The following is a 17,946-nucleotide window of genomic DNA, read 5'->3' on the forward strand; positions in this document are numbered from 1 at the left end:
AATGGTTAACCTGTTTTAATTGCAGATTTGTGAAATGTATGATGTTATTACAGTGGTGAACTGTATATGTTTCATACCCTAGGTATAAGATATGAACCCATTATATTAAAGTGTGATAGGTATATACGTTTTGCAATAGGCAATAAATATTTACAAATATATGTATAAGTATAAAAATGTGAGACTTTGATACCACATCCATAGATGATACTAGAATTTCGTAGGTTAAAGGTTTGTATGTATGTGTAATTGAAATGTATTTAACCCTAATATGTTTCCCTTTCAGAATTGGTGTATATGTATTTATTGTTAAATGATATGTGGAATTATTTTTGCCATTCTAGGATTAAGAAATGTGCAAAAATATATTTCTGGGGAGGAAGGTGTAGAGATGTGTTTATTATAAAGTGTTATTTATAATGTGTTTAAACTGTATTTATAATGTTTATTATAGAGTGTTTAATGTACTGTGTTGAATCTGTATTTATGTATTACATTTATTGCCATGGCCTAGCTGTGAGGGATAGGTTGCCATGGTGACAAGACAAGGCAGAAGAGGAGGTGGGCGGAGCTTAAGGAGAAAAAGGTTTGAAAGTGGCAGTTAAGCTCCAGTCCGGTGGAGGAGACCCGGAGAAGAGCAGAGCCAGTTAAGGGCTCTGGGAAATAGCAGAGTCAAGAAAGGACTCTGGGGAAAGTAGTTTAGTCCGGTGGAAGAGACCCGGGGAAGAGGAGAGCCAGTTAGGGCTCTGTTGTGAAGCTGTGAGAATTCAGTAGTTCCTAGAATTTGTGAATATTTCTTCAGCAAGAGAGCTGAAGGTGTTACCTTGTTAGATTGCTTAGGTTAAAAGAATCTAACAGAGGGGGTCTTCAGGATTGCCAGTAAGGAAAGACTGGTGATCAGTGGTTTGTTCCGAGTATAGGGCAAACAGTGTGGACATTCACAATAGGGAACTCTGAAGTAGTATAAGCACTTCACTAAAGAAGAAGTTTGTAGAATTGTATCATCAGAAGCATGTATCTCAAACCAGCCATTTTGTAACATCAAGCCTTGTGCCAAGTTCAAATTCTCAAAACTGCAACAATTACGTTCTGTTAACAATAAATCTTGTTCTCTTTGTATTTCAAACCTGCCTCCTCCATTGCTTTTATGCTTGGTGCATTCCACACTACCAAAATCACCTCACAACATATCTAAAGATAAACAGAGACATAAACCAGCGTCTCTAAACATATTGGTGGCAGCTTAATTGATATTTAAAAGAAGGTTCCTCACAGAATATTGGTGGCATTAAAGAAGATTAATACTTCCTCACATAATTTTGGTGGCATCTAGTGGGATTAACGCTTCTTTACAAACTCATTACACATTTACCTTCTAGGAAATATACAAACTTTTGTGGTCTGTTAACTCTATACATGCTAGACAGTTTTACACAAACATGGTCACAGCTTTAAAAACACACACTTTGAAATCTACCCATAAATCAAACACAGTAATAACAGAGAGGAGCCCTGGAAAGTCCATGTTCATATTGGGGGATGCAAATAAGACCTTGATTGGTTTAATTGTTTTGATATTGGGCGATGAGGAACTTTCCTGGGGAAGGTGACGGCGAGGAGCCTTGGGACAAAAGCTGATGATCTTGAGATGGAGGTGGGACCAAGAGAAGGGCCTTGCCTGAAGATCTCTGAACCTGGGCAGGTTCATAAAAGGGGATGCAGTCATCCAAATCGCCTGGACCTGAACTGTCTAGGGCTTTAAAGGTCACAATCAGCACTTTGAATTGTGCCCAGTAACAGATTGGCAGCAAGTGGAATTGCTGCAATGAGGGGAGGGGGGAGGGGCTGCCCGCTCTCTGCAGCCATCCCCAGTTAGCACTCTGGCCACAGCTCTTTGGACCAGCTGAAGTTTCCGAGCACTCTTCAGAGGCAGCCCCAAATAGAGCGTGTTACAGTAATCCAGACAGTATATAACTAAAGCATGTACCACCGTGGTTGGTTTTGGCTTCTCAAGGAATGGGCACAGTTGGTGCACATGTTTTAATTCTGCAAAAGCCTTCCTGGCTACCACAAAAACCTGGGGCTCCAGGTTCAACACTGAGTCAAGGAGAGCCCCCAAACTGTGGACCTGTGTCTTCATGGGGAGTGAGAACCCATCCAGCACAGGCTGGATCTCTATTCCCTAGTCTGCCTTCCAACTGACCAAGAGCACCTTTGTCTTGTCTGGATTAAGTTTCAGTTTGTTTGCCCTCAACCAGTCCATTACTGATGACAGACACTGGTTTAGGGTCAGGACAGCTTCCTTAGCTTTAGGTGGAAAGGAGTAGTAGAGTTGGGTGTCATCTGCATGTAGATGGCACCAAACTCCAAAACCCTGGATGACATTTCCCAGCAGTTACATGTATATGTTGAACAGCATGGGGAACAAAATGGAACAATGAAGAACCCCACAGGACAGCAGCCAAGGGTTCAAACAGGAGTTCCCCAAGACCACCTTCTGGGTATGGCACTCTAGGAAGGTCTGGAGCCACTGTAAAACAGAGAGACGACCCAGAAGGATACTTTGGTCAATGTATCAAAAGCTGCTGAGAGGTCCAGGAGAACCAACAGGGACACTCTCCACCCATCTAGTTCTCTTTGTAGGTCATCCACCAAGGCGACCAATGCTGTCTCTATTTCATAGCCGGACCTGAATGCCCTGGATGGCAGTTCTTTTCCAATTTACTGACCTCGCATCTAGCAGCAGCATTTTCAACCTTGTGGGACTGTCACCCTGGTTATCCAGGTTATTAAATATGGGAGACAATTTGGGAGTAGTAAGCACTCTATTTCACTCTATTGTTTGTGTTGAACCTGTTTCCCCCTTCCGCATCTCCTCCTGCCCTGTATGACCCCATGAATCTGGGGACTCCCTCCCTCCTTAGAAAAATATATCCTTCTTGCACAGGGCAGGCCACCAGAGGATAAAGGCAAACGTTAACTTTTATTAGCCAGGCAGATGTTAACTTGAAAACTGCCAAGCAGACGGACAGGCAACAGTAGCAAAATCTGCTGTTCTTCTCCAAACAGAAGGTATTGGCAATTTACATGAAACGCTTGCCAAAATATGCCAATTACAAAACCATGTTATGCTTTAGGAAGTCTAATCTTATTGCATATCTTAACTGTATTTTAAATTCTTTTGGTTCCATTCTGAAGCAAATAAAGAAGATTTCTTGTGACTTACAAAGATTAGAAAGATCATGTTACCGAACTGCCTAACACTGCCAAACTGAGGAAAGTGTCCGCATCATAGTCATTCCTTAAAGGGTCAGAGCTCTCTTTAATTCATCCACTTGGTTTCAGTTAGCCTATTCACTTCGCCCTCTGGAGCCCCTGGTGTTCCAATCAATCTTCAGGAGTAATATTTCCTCCCAAAAAATAACTTTATTCAGCCAGCAAAAAATTAAGCAATACATTGCTATAGAAGCAAATAAAACCAGATAGTCTTAATAGCCAGTCTGAACTGGAATCCAGGGTGTGAGCTTATGTAATTCCGGACTTTGTTCTTTCATTAAATATCCTTTGCTGAGCAACAAAGAGTGTGCGAGAGCACTGTACTGAATCTCGTCTTTAGAAGAGATCTGGATAAGGCACCAGTGAGAAGAAAGGATGTCAAAGGAATTCGTAGAGAAGTTCTTAGAGGATGACAAGGATAACAATGATGACCTGCTATTTTCTTACAGAGGAGTCCTGTATCCTAGTCGGCTTTGTAAAGTTGAGACTTTTGAAGCTCTTGAAGCCATGGAAGCCAGAAAGGATGATGTCTTGATAGTGGCTTATCCTAAATGTGGTGAGTATTCGTTTTAGAAGAAATAAAAAGGAGAAAAGTTTTGATATCAATTCTTACCCGACCTGGTAATTATTATTTGATGTCAGGAGTCATCTCTTTCCTAGTCAGTTGGAAGTACACTCAGTCTTCTACATTTTCTGGGCTTGGGGGTGAAAAGGTGGAAAAACCAAATTAAAAATGTATTACCTTTTAACTGAGAGAACATCTCTTTAGAAATATCTTAATCCGTAGTGCAACTCTGTGGCCAAACTTGCCATACAGACATACTGGAGGACCTAGAAATGGGAATTTTAGTATTCCTTGCACAATAGTCACACCCTTAGTTCACTCGCCCTGGGTGGAACTGCCCTTTCAGCACTACTAGCTGAGTGAGGCTCCATTGCTGGATTTTTTTTTCACTGTATAATGGTTGCATCCCCCCTTTTTTAATCCAAAAGGGGATAAACATATGTGACTATTATATGTTGAAATAAGATAATCAGATTCACAAACGTGAAACTCAGAAATGTAGAGAGGCAACTGTTACTTTCTCTCACCTAGGACAAGATCACATTAGAGCTCTGAAGCATAGGTCCACGTTGCTCTCTCAACCGTTTGCTCCTGCAGAATTCCAGGGAGTGTAGTTTACGATGGAGTGTTCAAAATTCTCAGCCAGAGGTCCTTGGCTTCCCTCAACTACATTTCCCAGAATTCTGCAGGAGCAAACCAGGCAATGGGGAAACATGGACCTACAATTTAGAACACTTTAATGTGCTATCATCACTAGTTAGACATTCAGGCTGGGTTGCCAGAATCCTTGTATAGATCTTCAAGCAAAGTTATGCCTGTCAGATGCCTGTAGTAGCCCATTTTGTGTCTTCCTAATGCTGCTCCCTACCCCATCGACTATCCCCAGGTTATGTAAATAAGGGCCCTTCCACACAGCCCTATATCCCAGAATATCAAGGCAGAAAATCCCACATCATCTGAGTGTGGGCTCAGATAACCCAGTTCAAAGCAGATATTGTGGGATATAGGGCTGTGTGGAAGGGCCGTCACTAAGGAATACATATCTTCTTGCTCCATGTTCAAGTAACTGGTCATGAGATGTTAACCTCAAATCCTCACAGCTGGTAAACTGGTTGAGATTTCTGGGAGCTGTAGGTCAAAAAACCTGGGGACCCACAGGTTGAGAACCACTGCTCTAATGTGATATCATCAGTAGTTAGACATTCAGGCCGAGTTGCCAGAATCCTTGTTTACGTCTACAAGCAAAGTTATACCTGTCAGATGTGTGTAGTAGCCCATTTTATATCTTTCTAATGCTTCTTCCCATCCCACTGATCATCCCCAGGTTATGTAATTAACTAAGCAATACACACCTTCTTGCTCCATGTTCAAGTAACTGGTCATGGGCTGCTAACCTCAAACCTCTTAAAATCATAGAGTTGGAAAACACCAGGGTCTTCCAGTCCAACCCCATCCTGTCAGGAAGGAATACAGAATCAAAGCACTCCGGATTGATGGCCATTCAGTATTTGCTGTGGAGCCCCTGGTGGCGCAGTGGGTTAAACCCCTGTGCCAGCAGGACTGAAGACCAACAGGTTGCAGGTTCGAATCCGGGGAGAGGCGGATGAGCTCCCTCTATCAACTCCAGCTCCTCATGTGGGGGCATGAGAGAAGCCTCCCACAAGGATGATAAAAACATCAAATCATCCGGGCGTCCCCTGGGCAACGTCCTTGCAGACGGCCAATTCTCTCACACCAGAAGTAACTTACAGTTTCTCAAGACACGGCCAAAAAAAAGTATTTGCTGTAAAACTTCCAGAGGCAGAGACTCCAGCACACTCCCAGGCAGCATGTTCCACTGTGGCAAACAGCTCTTACTGTCAGGAAGTTCTTCCTAATGTTTAGGTGGAACCTTTTTTCCTGCAGTGTAGTATTTTGTGAAATCTGTTTTGATCAATATTGGTTTTTTTAACACTGGGTCCTATGCAAACAATAGTTTCTCTTGCAAATAGTACCTCCAGTTCAAACAAATGCTGTTCATTTCAGAGCTTCAGAGAGATTTCAGGCATAAAGCCAAGAAAAGTGGCTTCAGAATCACATTCTTATTCACTTCCTGCTATTCTTATCTGCTATAAATGCAGTGGTTTTTGCTTGGAGAGTTTATCATTTCATCCATCAAAATTTTCAATCCTGGGAAAGGATAAAATGGCAAACAATGGTTTACCTCACCCAAAGGGGAAAAATCCAGATACACAAAGTATGAGGAGGGAGAATGTCATCCCAAGATTGTTCTTTGCTCATTTTCAGAATGCTAATTGGTTGTTAAAATTATTAAAGTCTAGTTATTTTAATACTCATAATTTAGCACAGACGTCGGCACACTGACTGTACTCTTGTCTTTGTGTGTCTTATGTTTTCGGAAGCCATATGGAACTCATTTGCCTTTATGTTGCAGGTACAAATTGGTCACGATATATTTTAAATGATGTGGTGGCAGAAATTCACAGGGATTTAACACCTCCAAATAACTTTCAACTGCTTGAGTTTGGACATCCAGAAAAAATTAAGGTCAGCATGAACTCAAAGTCTTTCTAGGAAGTCAGTGTATACATGTCTTCTGTTGACAGTATGTCATGCTTTATAACAATTGTGTGCTTCATAACATTACAGTTGCATATGTTACATTATCCAGTGCATATTTATACAGTTTCTCCGGATTTGACTTTTGTGGATGTGATTATTCAAGGAATTTATTTAAAAAATTCTCTCCAGGAACCTCTCAAACCCCATTTTCACTGTCATATAATGTATAACTGTATTATGAAACTACATTATAGGAGTCTACAGTTGCAGTTAAACAGCATCATGAAACTTCATTTTATGGCAGCGTAAATAATAATAATAATAATAATAATAATAATAATAATAATCCGATACAACAGCCAGCAGAATGATCTTATCTGCTGTGGACTCATCTTGTTGTGTTTCAAATAATAATAATAATAATAATAATAATAATAATAATAATTTTATTCTTGTATCCTGCCACCATCTCCCTGAAGGGACTTGGGACGGCTTACACGCAGCACAAAAGTGCCTAAAAACAGAGCATAAAAGAAACACAATATAAAATACAATTAAATAAAACAAATAGGCATATAAAACAACAATTAAAACAGCACTCATTTGACGGTAAGATACTGTCAATATGGCCAGACTGTAAAGAATGGGCAAGGGAATGGGGTAAGTGCAAAGGTGCAAAATTCCTCTAGATGGGGTTTAATACCTCCAGAGTCCTTCCAGAGAGGTCAAAATCCATGAAAAGGTAACAGCTTTACTGGAAGCATCCAAACAATACCTCTGGTAAATTCTAAAAGTAACACACCTTCATTCACACATAGTTACAAATGTCATGTATTGCTTTCCAGGCCCTGCTTCACTGTTTCCCTACCTACCACACTTCAATACAATAATCCTGTATTTCCATGCTTGTCAGAAATGGAGGTCCACTTGTGCTTTTCCACATGTGTGAAGAAAGCCATTTGCTTACTCGAGATTGTATTTACCTTTTACACTAGGATATAAACGAATGGCCTTCCCCACGAGTATTTACAACACATCTCCTTTATGATAACATTCCCAAATCATTTTTTGAGAAGAAGGTGAAGGTAAGTGACTAGTCTCACTCCTGCTATCATTATTTTACAGGGCTGCTGGGTAACCTTTCAGGAAGTAGTTACTATTTATTTTTATAGACCTCATAATGTGAGTATGGGATTATCTGCATAACTGTAGTCAGAAGTCTTGTCTCTGTGATGGCAGTTCTTTTAGGAGGACACTTCCTACAGCCTTGCTGCATGAACCAAATCACATCATATAATGCTCATTTCCTGTCTTCCTCTTCTTTGCAGTTAGCAATATCCAAATGTTTCATGCAAAAATTGTTTCTTGGATCCAAACAGGGAAACATGGATCAGTATGTTGAAGAACAATCGCTTCAAACTACAAGAAAGGATATTACATCTGAACATTAGGAAGAACTTCCTGACCGTGAGAGCTGTTCAGCAGTGGAACTCTCTGCCCCGGAGTGTGGTGGAGGCTCCTTCTTTGGAGGCTTTTAAACAGAGGTTGGATGCCATCCGTTGGGGCTGCTTTGAATGCAATTTTCCTGCTTCTTGGCAGGGGGCTGAACTGGATGGCCCATGAGATCCCTTCCAACTCTATAATTCTATGAGGCAAAACTTGTTCCAAGTCTCTACAAGATGAAATATTGAGTAATAGAATCATAGAGTTAGAAGAGACCACAAGGGGCATCCAGTCCAGCCTCCTGCAATGTAAGAAAAGCACCCATCCTCTGTTTAAAAGCCTCCAGAGAAGGAGATTTGGCAAGACTCCAAGGCAACATATTTCTGCTTCTGAACAGCTCTTACCATCAGGAAGTTCTTCCTAATGTTTAGGTGGAATGAATTGTTTATACTGCATTTTGACTCCATTGCTCCATGTCCTGGGACATTTTCACGCTTACCTTATTTTCAACAGTGAGGTGCATTTTTCTTCTTCAGCCATGGAGCCCGATGGCTCTCATCACACCCCGGAGAACTACTTCTGGGGCAAGTCCGCGGCTGAACCGCTGCTGTTGCTGAAAAAATGGTGGCTGTGGACAATGGCAGGCTTCCCATCTTTCCATTAGGAAAAATGGGTCAAGCCGCCATAAAGAGGCTTTCCCCCATGTGATGAGGTGAGGAAGCCATGACAGAGTGGGGCACGGGATGGCAGGTCCCCACTCCCCCTGCCCAAGCACCGCCAGGTTGTGCCAAGACGCCTTCATTCCAGCAGCACATGTGATGAGGTCTATAGTCTCTGGAGCAGCTGAAAAAAAGCTTGCTCCCTCCTCAATGTGGCATCTTCTCAAATATTTAAACATGTCTATCGTGTCTCCTTTCAGACTGGGGCCTGAGGCAGAGATGGAAATTTACTCCACTTATTTCTTGCCTTTTATTGTATCTCTTTCTCACCCTTATGATGTGACGTGGATACAGAGAGGTGAAAACATCAGTGTTGCCTAAGGGAGCCATTTGCCCCTGGCCGCCACCACTATTTCCCCACCCAAGTTTTGACAAAGGTCAGAAATGGTGTGACAATGGAGAGAGTTGAGGGGTTTGTGTTTCTTTTGGATTCTACGGAGTACTTCCCTTTTGTTACTCTGTTCCGAGAAGGAGAGGGTTCCTATTTCAGTAAGAGCTAAGGTATAGTACTCACATTAACACATGAAAAGTTGGCCCAGGGTTTTGGGGGAATTTTCTTTTACTGATTTTTTTTAGAATTAGAGGCAGTTCTTGAGTTACAAACACTTGACTTACAAATTACTCATAGTTAAAGAGGTGAGATAACAAAAGTGAGGGAAATCTGTCCCTCAGAAAGGAAATTAACTCCAGAAAGAGTTATCATGGGAGAAAGAGGTCTCCACTGAAACTTTATCATAAATCCTTGTTTTCACAACAAGCCAAATGTTTTAAAATCCAATTCTTACAGGATCAGAAAGTGAGGTCAAATTTTCTGATCAGGGACGCAGACAACAAAACAAATACCACAGGTGTGTTCAGCCTTCCCTACACTATCCATAGCTTTATATATATGTGTGTGTGTGTGTGTGTGTGTGTGTGTGTGTGTGGATAATGTAGGGAAGGCTGAACACACCTGTAGTATTTGTTTTGTTTTGTTGTCTGTGCCCCTGATCAGAAAATTTCACCTCAGTTTCTGATCCTGTAAGTCTTGGATTTTAAAACATATATATATATGGTTGGAGTTGCACTTAAAAATATACCCTTTCCAACTTACATTCAAATTCAAGAAAAAAACCTACAGAACCTATTTTGTTCATAACTTGGGGACTGCCTGTAGACATGAGTATATAGGGCAGGTGGGAGGTGAGCTAATGACCACTTTACAGATTTTGATCCAGGATAAACATTTCCAGATTTTTCACTTCTGCTTCTAAACTAATGTTAATTCCATACAGGAACTTCTCATGTTATTAGATGCCAATGGCTGCTGAAACCAAAAGTCTAAAATGCCTTTTATTTTTGTTTAAATAGATACTTGTGATATTTCGAAATCCTAAAGATACAGCTGTCTCCTATTATCATTTTCAAAACAAAAATCTTTTGCTCCCCAGTGTCGACTCCTGGGATGAATTCTTTCAAAAATTCATGAATGGTGAAGGTACGTCAGAAGTGAGACAGTTGGGATTATTAGGGCCTTGAAATGCTCATGTCCCTCGTGGGAAAGAAAGGCTTTAGTTAGTTACTCTAAGGCAGGGGTGTCAAACTCATTTTCATCAAGGGCAACATCAGTCTTATGGTTGCCTTCAAATGGCCATTAAATGTATGAACAGAGAATATGTGGAAACAGATGGTCAACTTTTTTTTACATAGTGTTTGTGTTTATCCAATTTAGGTCCCCAGATGTTATTGAATGACAACCCATCTGTGCTGATTATCCACCATATACACTGGGGATAATGGGAATTGCAACCCAACACTAATTGTAACTCTGTGGATTGGGAAAGACTAAAGGACATTTTACAGTCAGACAAATATATCCATGAGCCTTGTATCTAAATTCAAAGCCCATTCTCCAAACTAAACCGCCACCTTCCAGATGTTATTATATCCCAGCTCCCATCATCTGTAGTCATGGTGTCAATTGTTGAGAAATACAAGAGTTGTAGTCCAGCATCTGCAGAGTCATGTAAAATGCCATGACAGGCTAGATTTGGTCTGTGGTCCTTGAGTTTGACACATATGATCTAAGGGACTGCCATCATTTAGGTATTTGCAGTAAGACTCTGGAGACATGGGATCCTCTTAGAGTATAATATTGTCAAGAGAAATCCTTAATATAAGTTGAAACAATTTGAAGGCACACACCACCACCATCAGTTCCAGCCCAGCTTACCTGTCTGAACATATCTCCTCCTATGAATTACCTTGGAAATTAAGATTGTCTGGAGAGGCCCTGCTCTCGGTCTCACCCCCATCGCAGGTGCATCTGGTGGGAACGAGAGATGGGGCCTTCTCAGTGGTGGCCCTTAACTGTAGAACTCCCTCCCCAGTGATATTAGAGAAGTTCCCTCCCTCTTGGCCTTAAGAAGGAAAGTGAAAACCTGGCTCTGAGGTCAAGCCTTTGGAGATTAACTACAGTGCAGTAATAGCTGCAGAATTATGTGCAATGACTTTTGGAATGGCCCCAAATTACGCTTGTGATTTTTTATAGTGATAGTAATGTTTTATATGTATTTAATGTGCATTTAATTTAAATTTTAAATCTTTACCTTAATGTATTTTAACTGTTTGTTGTTCAAAGGCATTGAATAGTTGCCATATGTAATGCTGTCTTGAATCCCTTTCAGGGTAGAAAAAGGCAGGCTAAAAATAGAGTAAATAAATAAATAAATAAATCTTAAATTCAAAAGTGTATCCATGGTGAACCTGCAAACAGATATTTGGGACATGTCCTATCTTTGGCATCTTTCATATTTTTGAGTAATTGAATAGAAATATTTTATGTATAGCTATGTCCACATAAGCAAGTGTGGTGCAATGTTTGATTAGAACACCCAGAAACCAGGATTAACATTCCTCCTCTACCATGGAAAACTATTGTTGTCTCAGGCAAGTCACATTCTCTCAGTCTTAAGAAGACTGGCAAACCTCTGAATAATAACTCTTGCCAGGAAAAACCTAGAATAGGGTTGCACTGCAGTATTAACTTCTTTTACATCACTTTTTAGATGCAGTGGGAAACATACCATCCTCCAAATGTTGTTGACTCAAATCTGTGGCCAGAAATTCTGTAGTAAAGTGCCCAAGAACAATGTGGGTAGAGATAAATGGAAGTGAAATGAGTTACAATACTGGCAATACAGGCAAAAAGGGTTCAAACAGACTCCACATTATCTATCAAGAAATATTTAGGCAAGAGAGGCAAATCGTGTTTGGTGAAGTCAATTGCCAATCCATCCCTGCTCCAGGGGAGGAGAGCAGAGGCGTATTGGGGAAAGTCATGTCTCTGTGCCCTTTGGCTATGGGCAGTTACAGCAGAATCATGCGGTTATAATTGTGTGATGTGAAATGGCCCCTGGTCATTCTTACATCACTGCCTTCTTAGAGTACAGTACACCTGTTGAACATCATTAAAATTTAGTTAGATGTAAGTAAGTTTTACATATACATGGAATATGGCTCCAACCCCATGGGCAAACTGCCATAAATGGTTTTGTACTTCAGGTATCCTATGTGAAATTTTTGATGTGTTTGCCAGTGTTGGTGTCATTGTGTTATTTCTTTTCCATTTCCAGTTTTGATCTATACTTTTGACATGTCCTTTCAGTTGCTTGGCAATCCTACTTTGAACATGCTCTTGCTTGGGACAAACACATGGATGACGAAAATGTCATGATCCTCACATATGAAGAGCTGAAAGAAGTGAGTACATGGACTTGTTTTTCTGAATATACCATTGTAGAAGGAGCTCTCTGTTACCAAGCAGTGCATCTATACTGTAGAATTAATATAATTTGAAATCAGTTTAACAACAGTGGCTCAATGCTAAGGGATCCTGAGATTTGTAGTTTGACAAATTGTTAGCCCTTTCTGCACTAATTGGCAGAGAAGGCTAACAACATCACAGTTTGTATTTATCCGTCCTATTTATGACATTATAACTAACTTGATCATATTATTATTTTACAGAATCTGTGTGAGGGAATTAAACAAATAGCTGAGTTTTATGCATTTCCTCTTTCTGAAGAGAAGATTAAGTCTCTGGCAAGCAAAGCAACCTTCCAAGAAATTAGAGACAGAGCCTCCCAAACCCACGGTTCAATTGCTCCTGTCATTTTCAGAAAAGGTACCATTTATATGCCATTTAAAGAATCCTTGGTAGAAGGTTAGTTTCAGTACTGTTTCTTCAATGCACATAAGACCTCTCCAGTGGAGAAATTTATGTTAAAGGCAAATCTGAGGGCACATCTACACTGATGACAATTTGATGTGAACCCGACAGAGAAGAACATGATTTCACTATGCAGATGACTAAATGTCAAGTTCTGTAATGGGTTCCAAGCCTGGATGGTACTTGTATGCATTACAAAAGCTGGCTATGGAATAGTTCCAGAATCCACAGTATCTGCGGCTTCACAGCCATGGGCAATGAATGCCATTTCCCCCAATTCTCCACTTCCATAATGCGCATGTGCCAAAATGCGAGTGGAATCAGCACCTACAGAGTTTTGGAGGGGAGAGGGTACTCTAGAAGATAAAATATACCTTTATAGATTTAAAAAAATTCAAAATGTATCATTCATTGAGTAGAAAATAGAATATCTTCATAATTTAATAACAAGTGAAAGTATCTTTTTCAAAAGGAAAAGCCTCCAAATACACAGACATTACGTCAATGTTTCTTATTTCCTGGCGGGATTTCTAATCTCTACATTAACTAGTATTTACATGTTTTCTCAGATGGAAATTACTTATGACTCAACTTGCTTAAGGTAACAGTCCTAGAGGTGAGTCGCACTGGACTCACTGAGATCTGCATCTAGAAAAAGCACGTATGTAGAACTTTAGCACAATGTAAGAACGTAAAAATATATAATTTCATTCATACTTTGTAGAGATAGATCTGTATTGTTTCTAGGTGTGTTATCAGTCACCTTGAACCTTGTTACTGAGAGAAAGATAGAATACAAATGAATAAAAAAGAAAACTACAATAAAAACAATAAAGTAAGCAAGCAAAGACAAAACTACATTGAAACATCTTATAGACCTCTGCATCTTCATTTAGGATGGAAGAAATACTGGAATTCATTTCCATTTGTTCTTCTATAGGTGAAGTGGGCGATTGGAAGACATTATTCACGGAAGCTCAGAGCCGGGAAATGGATGCAAAATTTGAAGAGTGTTTAGCAGGAACAAAACTGGGCAGAAGGCTAAGATATGATAAATACTGCAAATTCTGAAGTTATGCCTTAATTTTTTTAAAATAATGTATATTGAACTAAGACTTGTATGGCAAAAGTTTGTTAATTTTTGAGATATATCAAACAAAATTTATAATTTAAAAAAAGGAATGAGCAGAATTTTTTTAAAATGCCTTAAATATGTTAATGACACCTTTTCTACATGAGAAAAGAAATCAAGTACTATATAGAAAACCAATAAACTTTCTCAATTTGTTGCTTCCTTATTTTTAAGTCAGGGGGTCAAATTTTAAATCATTTTTAGATCACTTGTCCTATATTTATTGGATCTGCACACCAACTGGCTGGTGTTCCGATATCTTTGACACCTCCAGGCAGGGATTCCCTGGCAAAGGGGAGGAGATGGAGGGGGATTGGCTTGAGGAGGGCCAATCAGCTGTTGAGAGGTGGTTCTCCTAGGAGGAGGGGAGCCCCAAAAAGTCCATGTCCATATTGGAAGATGTAAATGAGTCCTTGATTGGTTTAATTGTTCTGATATTGGGCGATGAGGAAGTTTCCTGGGGAAGGTGACAGCGAGGAGCCTTGGGACAAAAGGTGATGATCTTCATTCAGGCTTTGGGTGTCAAATAAAGGGATCCAATATGTGTGACTTCCCCTTTCCACTGTCAGTTCAACTGAAGTGAGTACTGATCAGCAGTTATCAGATGTTGCAGAGGAAACTACTTGTTCTGTACACAGACACAATGGATCATGATTACCACCTTTGTCCAGGACCTGGCCTATCCTGGATGTTCCAGGAAATTCCTCAGTGGGGCTCTTAGAATTATGTAATCTCAGAACTACATTACACAGAATGTCTAATATAAAGCACCTGTGGTCTTCTGTTTTATTTTCTACTGAGTGTGGATAAGGCACCTGACAAGCTGTTATCAGAAAAGTGGTTGCAGATCTTCTTATTGCTTATCGCTAACTGGTTGGAGTAGATGGTCAAATTTAGTTGAGTTTCGTTTTGTACAACAAGGCCTAGAATATCCAGACAATGAAGCCAAAATTGTAGTTACTGGAGGATTCTGGGAGTTGTGGTCCAAAAGGCAACTTACATAAGCTCTGAGCAGATCATCAAGTGTAGCAGAAAAACCCTGCATTACTTAGATGTATTTTTCCTTCCAGTTTCATGCTCTTGCCACCCAGGGCTGCAATCCTTTTTCCTCCCACCAAGGTATAAATCCTGTTTAAATCAGAGCATTTATCTCTGAGTAGATGTGTAGGTTTGTATTGCTAAGGTGTGGTCTACATTTACACCTTTGACAACAAGATTACAACAGTTAAATAATTTATCAGTATATGGATTGCATCTCCTGCAGCAATGCAGTCTTATAACTCCTGACAAGATTAATTTTATTTTAGGAATTATTATTATTATTATTATTATTATTATTATTATTATATACAAATATAGAAACATTAAAACAGAATTAAACACAAACAGTATTTTGAAAAATTAATTAAAACCCATCAAACATATTCCAAGTTAAACATCATAGCATCCTCTGACTTCATCTTCAAATGCCAGTTTGACTAAAAAGGTTTTAGCCTGCCGCCGGAAAGACAGCAGGGAGGAGGCTAGTCTGACTTCCCTAGGAAGAGGGGAGTTCCAGAGTCGAGGGGCAGCCACCAAGAAGGCCTTCTCTCTCATTCCCACCAACCAAGTTGGAGATGGTGGTGGGGCCAAGAGAAGGGCCTTGCTTGAAGATCCCTGGGCCTGGGCAGGTTCATACAAGGGAATGCAGTCAGTCAAATAGCCTGGACCTGAACTGTCTAGGGCTTTAAAGGTCACAACCAGTACTTTGAATTGTGCCCAGTAACAGACTGGCAGCCAGTGGAACTGCTGCAATGGGGAGGGGGGTTTGTCTACTCCCTGCAGCCATTCCCAGTTAGCACCCTGGCTGCAGTTGTTTGGACTAGCTGAAGTTTCCGAGCCTCACATAGAGCACGTTACAGTAATCCAGACGGGATAAAACTAAAGCATGTACCACACCTTGGCTTCTCAAGGAATGGGCACAGTTGGTGCACAAGTTGTAATTTTGGTCAACACAAAAACCTGGGGCTCCAGTTCCAGTTTTGAGTCCAGAAGTATCCCCAAACTGCAGACCTGTGTCTTCAGGGGGAGTGAGACCCCATCCAGCACAGGCTGGATCTCTATTCCCTGGTCTACCTTCCAACTGACAAAAAGCACCTCTGTCTTGTCTGGATTAAGTTTCAGTTTGTTTGCCCTCATCCAGTCCATTACTGATGACAGACACTGGTTTAGGGTCAGGACAGCTTCCTTGGCTTTAGGTGGAAAGGAGTAGTAGAGTTGGGCGTCATCTGCATATAGGTGGCACCATACTTCAAAACCCCGGATGACATCTCCCAGCAATTTCATGTATATGTTTGTGAGGAAGCGTTAATCCCACCGCTTGTCAACAAAATTATGTGAAGAAGCGTTAATGCCACCGCTTGTCAACAAAAATTATGTGAGGAAGCATTAATCTTCTTTAATGCCACCAATATTCTGTGAGGAACCTTCTTTTAGATATCAATTAAACTGCCACCAATATGTTTAGAGACGCTGGTTTATGTCTCTGTTTATCTTTAGTTGTGTTGTGAGGTGACTTTGGTAGTGTGGAATGCACCAAGCATAAAAGCAATGGAGGAGGCAGGTTTGAAATACAAAGAGAACAAGTTTTATTGTCAACAGAACGTAATTGTTGCAGTTTTGAGAATTTGAACTTGGCACAAGGCTTGATGTTACAAAATGGCTGGTTTGAGATACATACAGGCTTCTGATGTTACAATTCTACAAACTCCTTCTTTAGTGAAGTGCTTATACTACTTCAGAGTTCCCTATTGTGAATATCCACACTGTTTGCCCTATACTCGGAACAAACCACTGATCACCAGTCTTTCCTTACTGGCGATCCTTTAAACCCCCTCTGTTAGATTCTTTAACCTAAGCAATCTAACAAGGTAACACCTTCAGCTCTCTTGCTGAAGAAATATTCACAAATTCTAAGAACTACTGAATTCTCACAGCTTCACAACACTCTGAACCTCTTCCCCGGGTCTCATCCACCGGACTGAATATTAACTGACGCTTTCAAACCTTTTATTCCTTAAACTCCGCCCACCTCCTCTGAGGCTGTGTTACCATGGCAACCTATCCCTCACAGTTAGGCCATAGCAACTAATGTAAAACCTAAATACAGTTTAAATACAGTATAATAAACACTCTATAATAAACATTTCTCTACAATGTTGAACAGCATGAAGGACAAAATGGAACAATGAGGAACCCCACAGCACAGCGGCCAGGACCACCTTTTGGGTATGGCACTCCAGGAAGGACCGGAGCCACTGTAAAACCAGCCCCGGCCCATAGAGAGGACCCAGAAGGGTATCATGGTCAATGTATCAAAAGCAGCTGAAAGGTCCAGGAGAACCAACAGGGACACACTCCACCTGTCTAGCTCTCTTTGTAGGTCATCCACCAAGGCGACCAATGCTGTCTCTGTTTTATAGCTAGGCCTGAACGCCTTGGATGGCATTATTTTCCCATTGACTGACCTGGCATTTAGCAGCAGCATTTTCAACCTAGGGGGACAGTCACCCTGCTTATGTAAGGGACCCCAAATCTGAGCTCCTGTTGAAGATCCAATCACAGGAGGCAAACAGACAAAAATGTCTAGGCTCAGGAGAAGAGCAAAAGCAAGGTTTATTCCAGTATGGCCATAAGGAGACGGGTCAGCCGTACTGCACATGCAGGTCACAGTACTTTAAAAAAGGTTGCCGTGTACCACACCCCTTGACCACACATTATATAGGTTTTTCTTATCTATCAAGATTCTACTGCACATGTTTTCTGGGGCAAATTTCAGCCCAGCCCAAGTCTCAACTCTGTTCAGCAAGCCTTATCTTTACACTTAGCTTTTCTATTGCAGAGCACACATTTCCACCCTGCCATTGATGTGTTGCTCCTTCTCTACTGGGAGGGGTACACTTCTTCTTATTATGTTACCAAAGCAAATCTACTATGGGTATCGGCCTCCTTTAGTTATCCAGGTTATTAAATATAGGAGACAATTTGGAAGTAGTATGCA

At 40.7% G+C, this 17,946-nt stretch overlaps 1 protein-coding gene across 1 annotated transcript; it reads left to right on the forward strand.

The window, feature by feature from the left end:
- Positions 1-1,359: 1,359 nt before the first annotated feature.
- On the forward strand, positions 1,360-13,929 carry LOC132761262 (sulfotransferase 6B1-like). Its single transcript, XM_060753985.2, has 7 exons — positions 1,360-3,832; positions 6,276-6,388; positions 7,399-7,488; positions 9,916-10,042; positions 12,212-12,306; positions 12,574-12,730; positions 13,716-13,929. The coding sequence occupies exons 1-7, from the start codon at positions 3,652-3,654 to the stop codon at positions 13,844-13,846; spliced, it is 894 nt and encodes a 297-aa protein (XP_060609968.2). The 5' UTR covers positions 1,360-3,651; the 3' UTR covers positions 13,847-13,929.
- Positions 13,930-17,946: the final 4,017 nt, after the last annotated feature.

This window comes from Anolis sagrei, chromosome 1, assembly GCF_037176765.1.
Source record: "Anolis sagrei isolate rAnoSag1 chromosome 1, rAnoSag1.mat, whole genome shotgun sequence".
In the NCBI taxonomy this organism is placed as follows: domain Eukaryota; kingdom Metazoa; phylum Chordata; class Lepidosauria; order Squamata; family Dactyloidae; genus Anolis; species Anolis sagrei.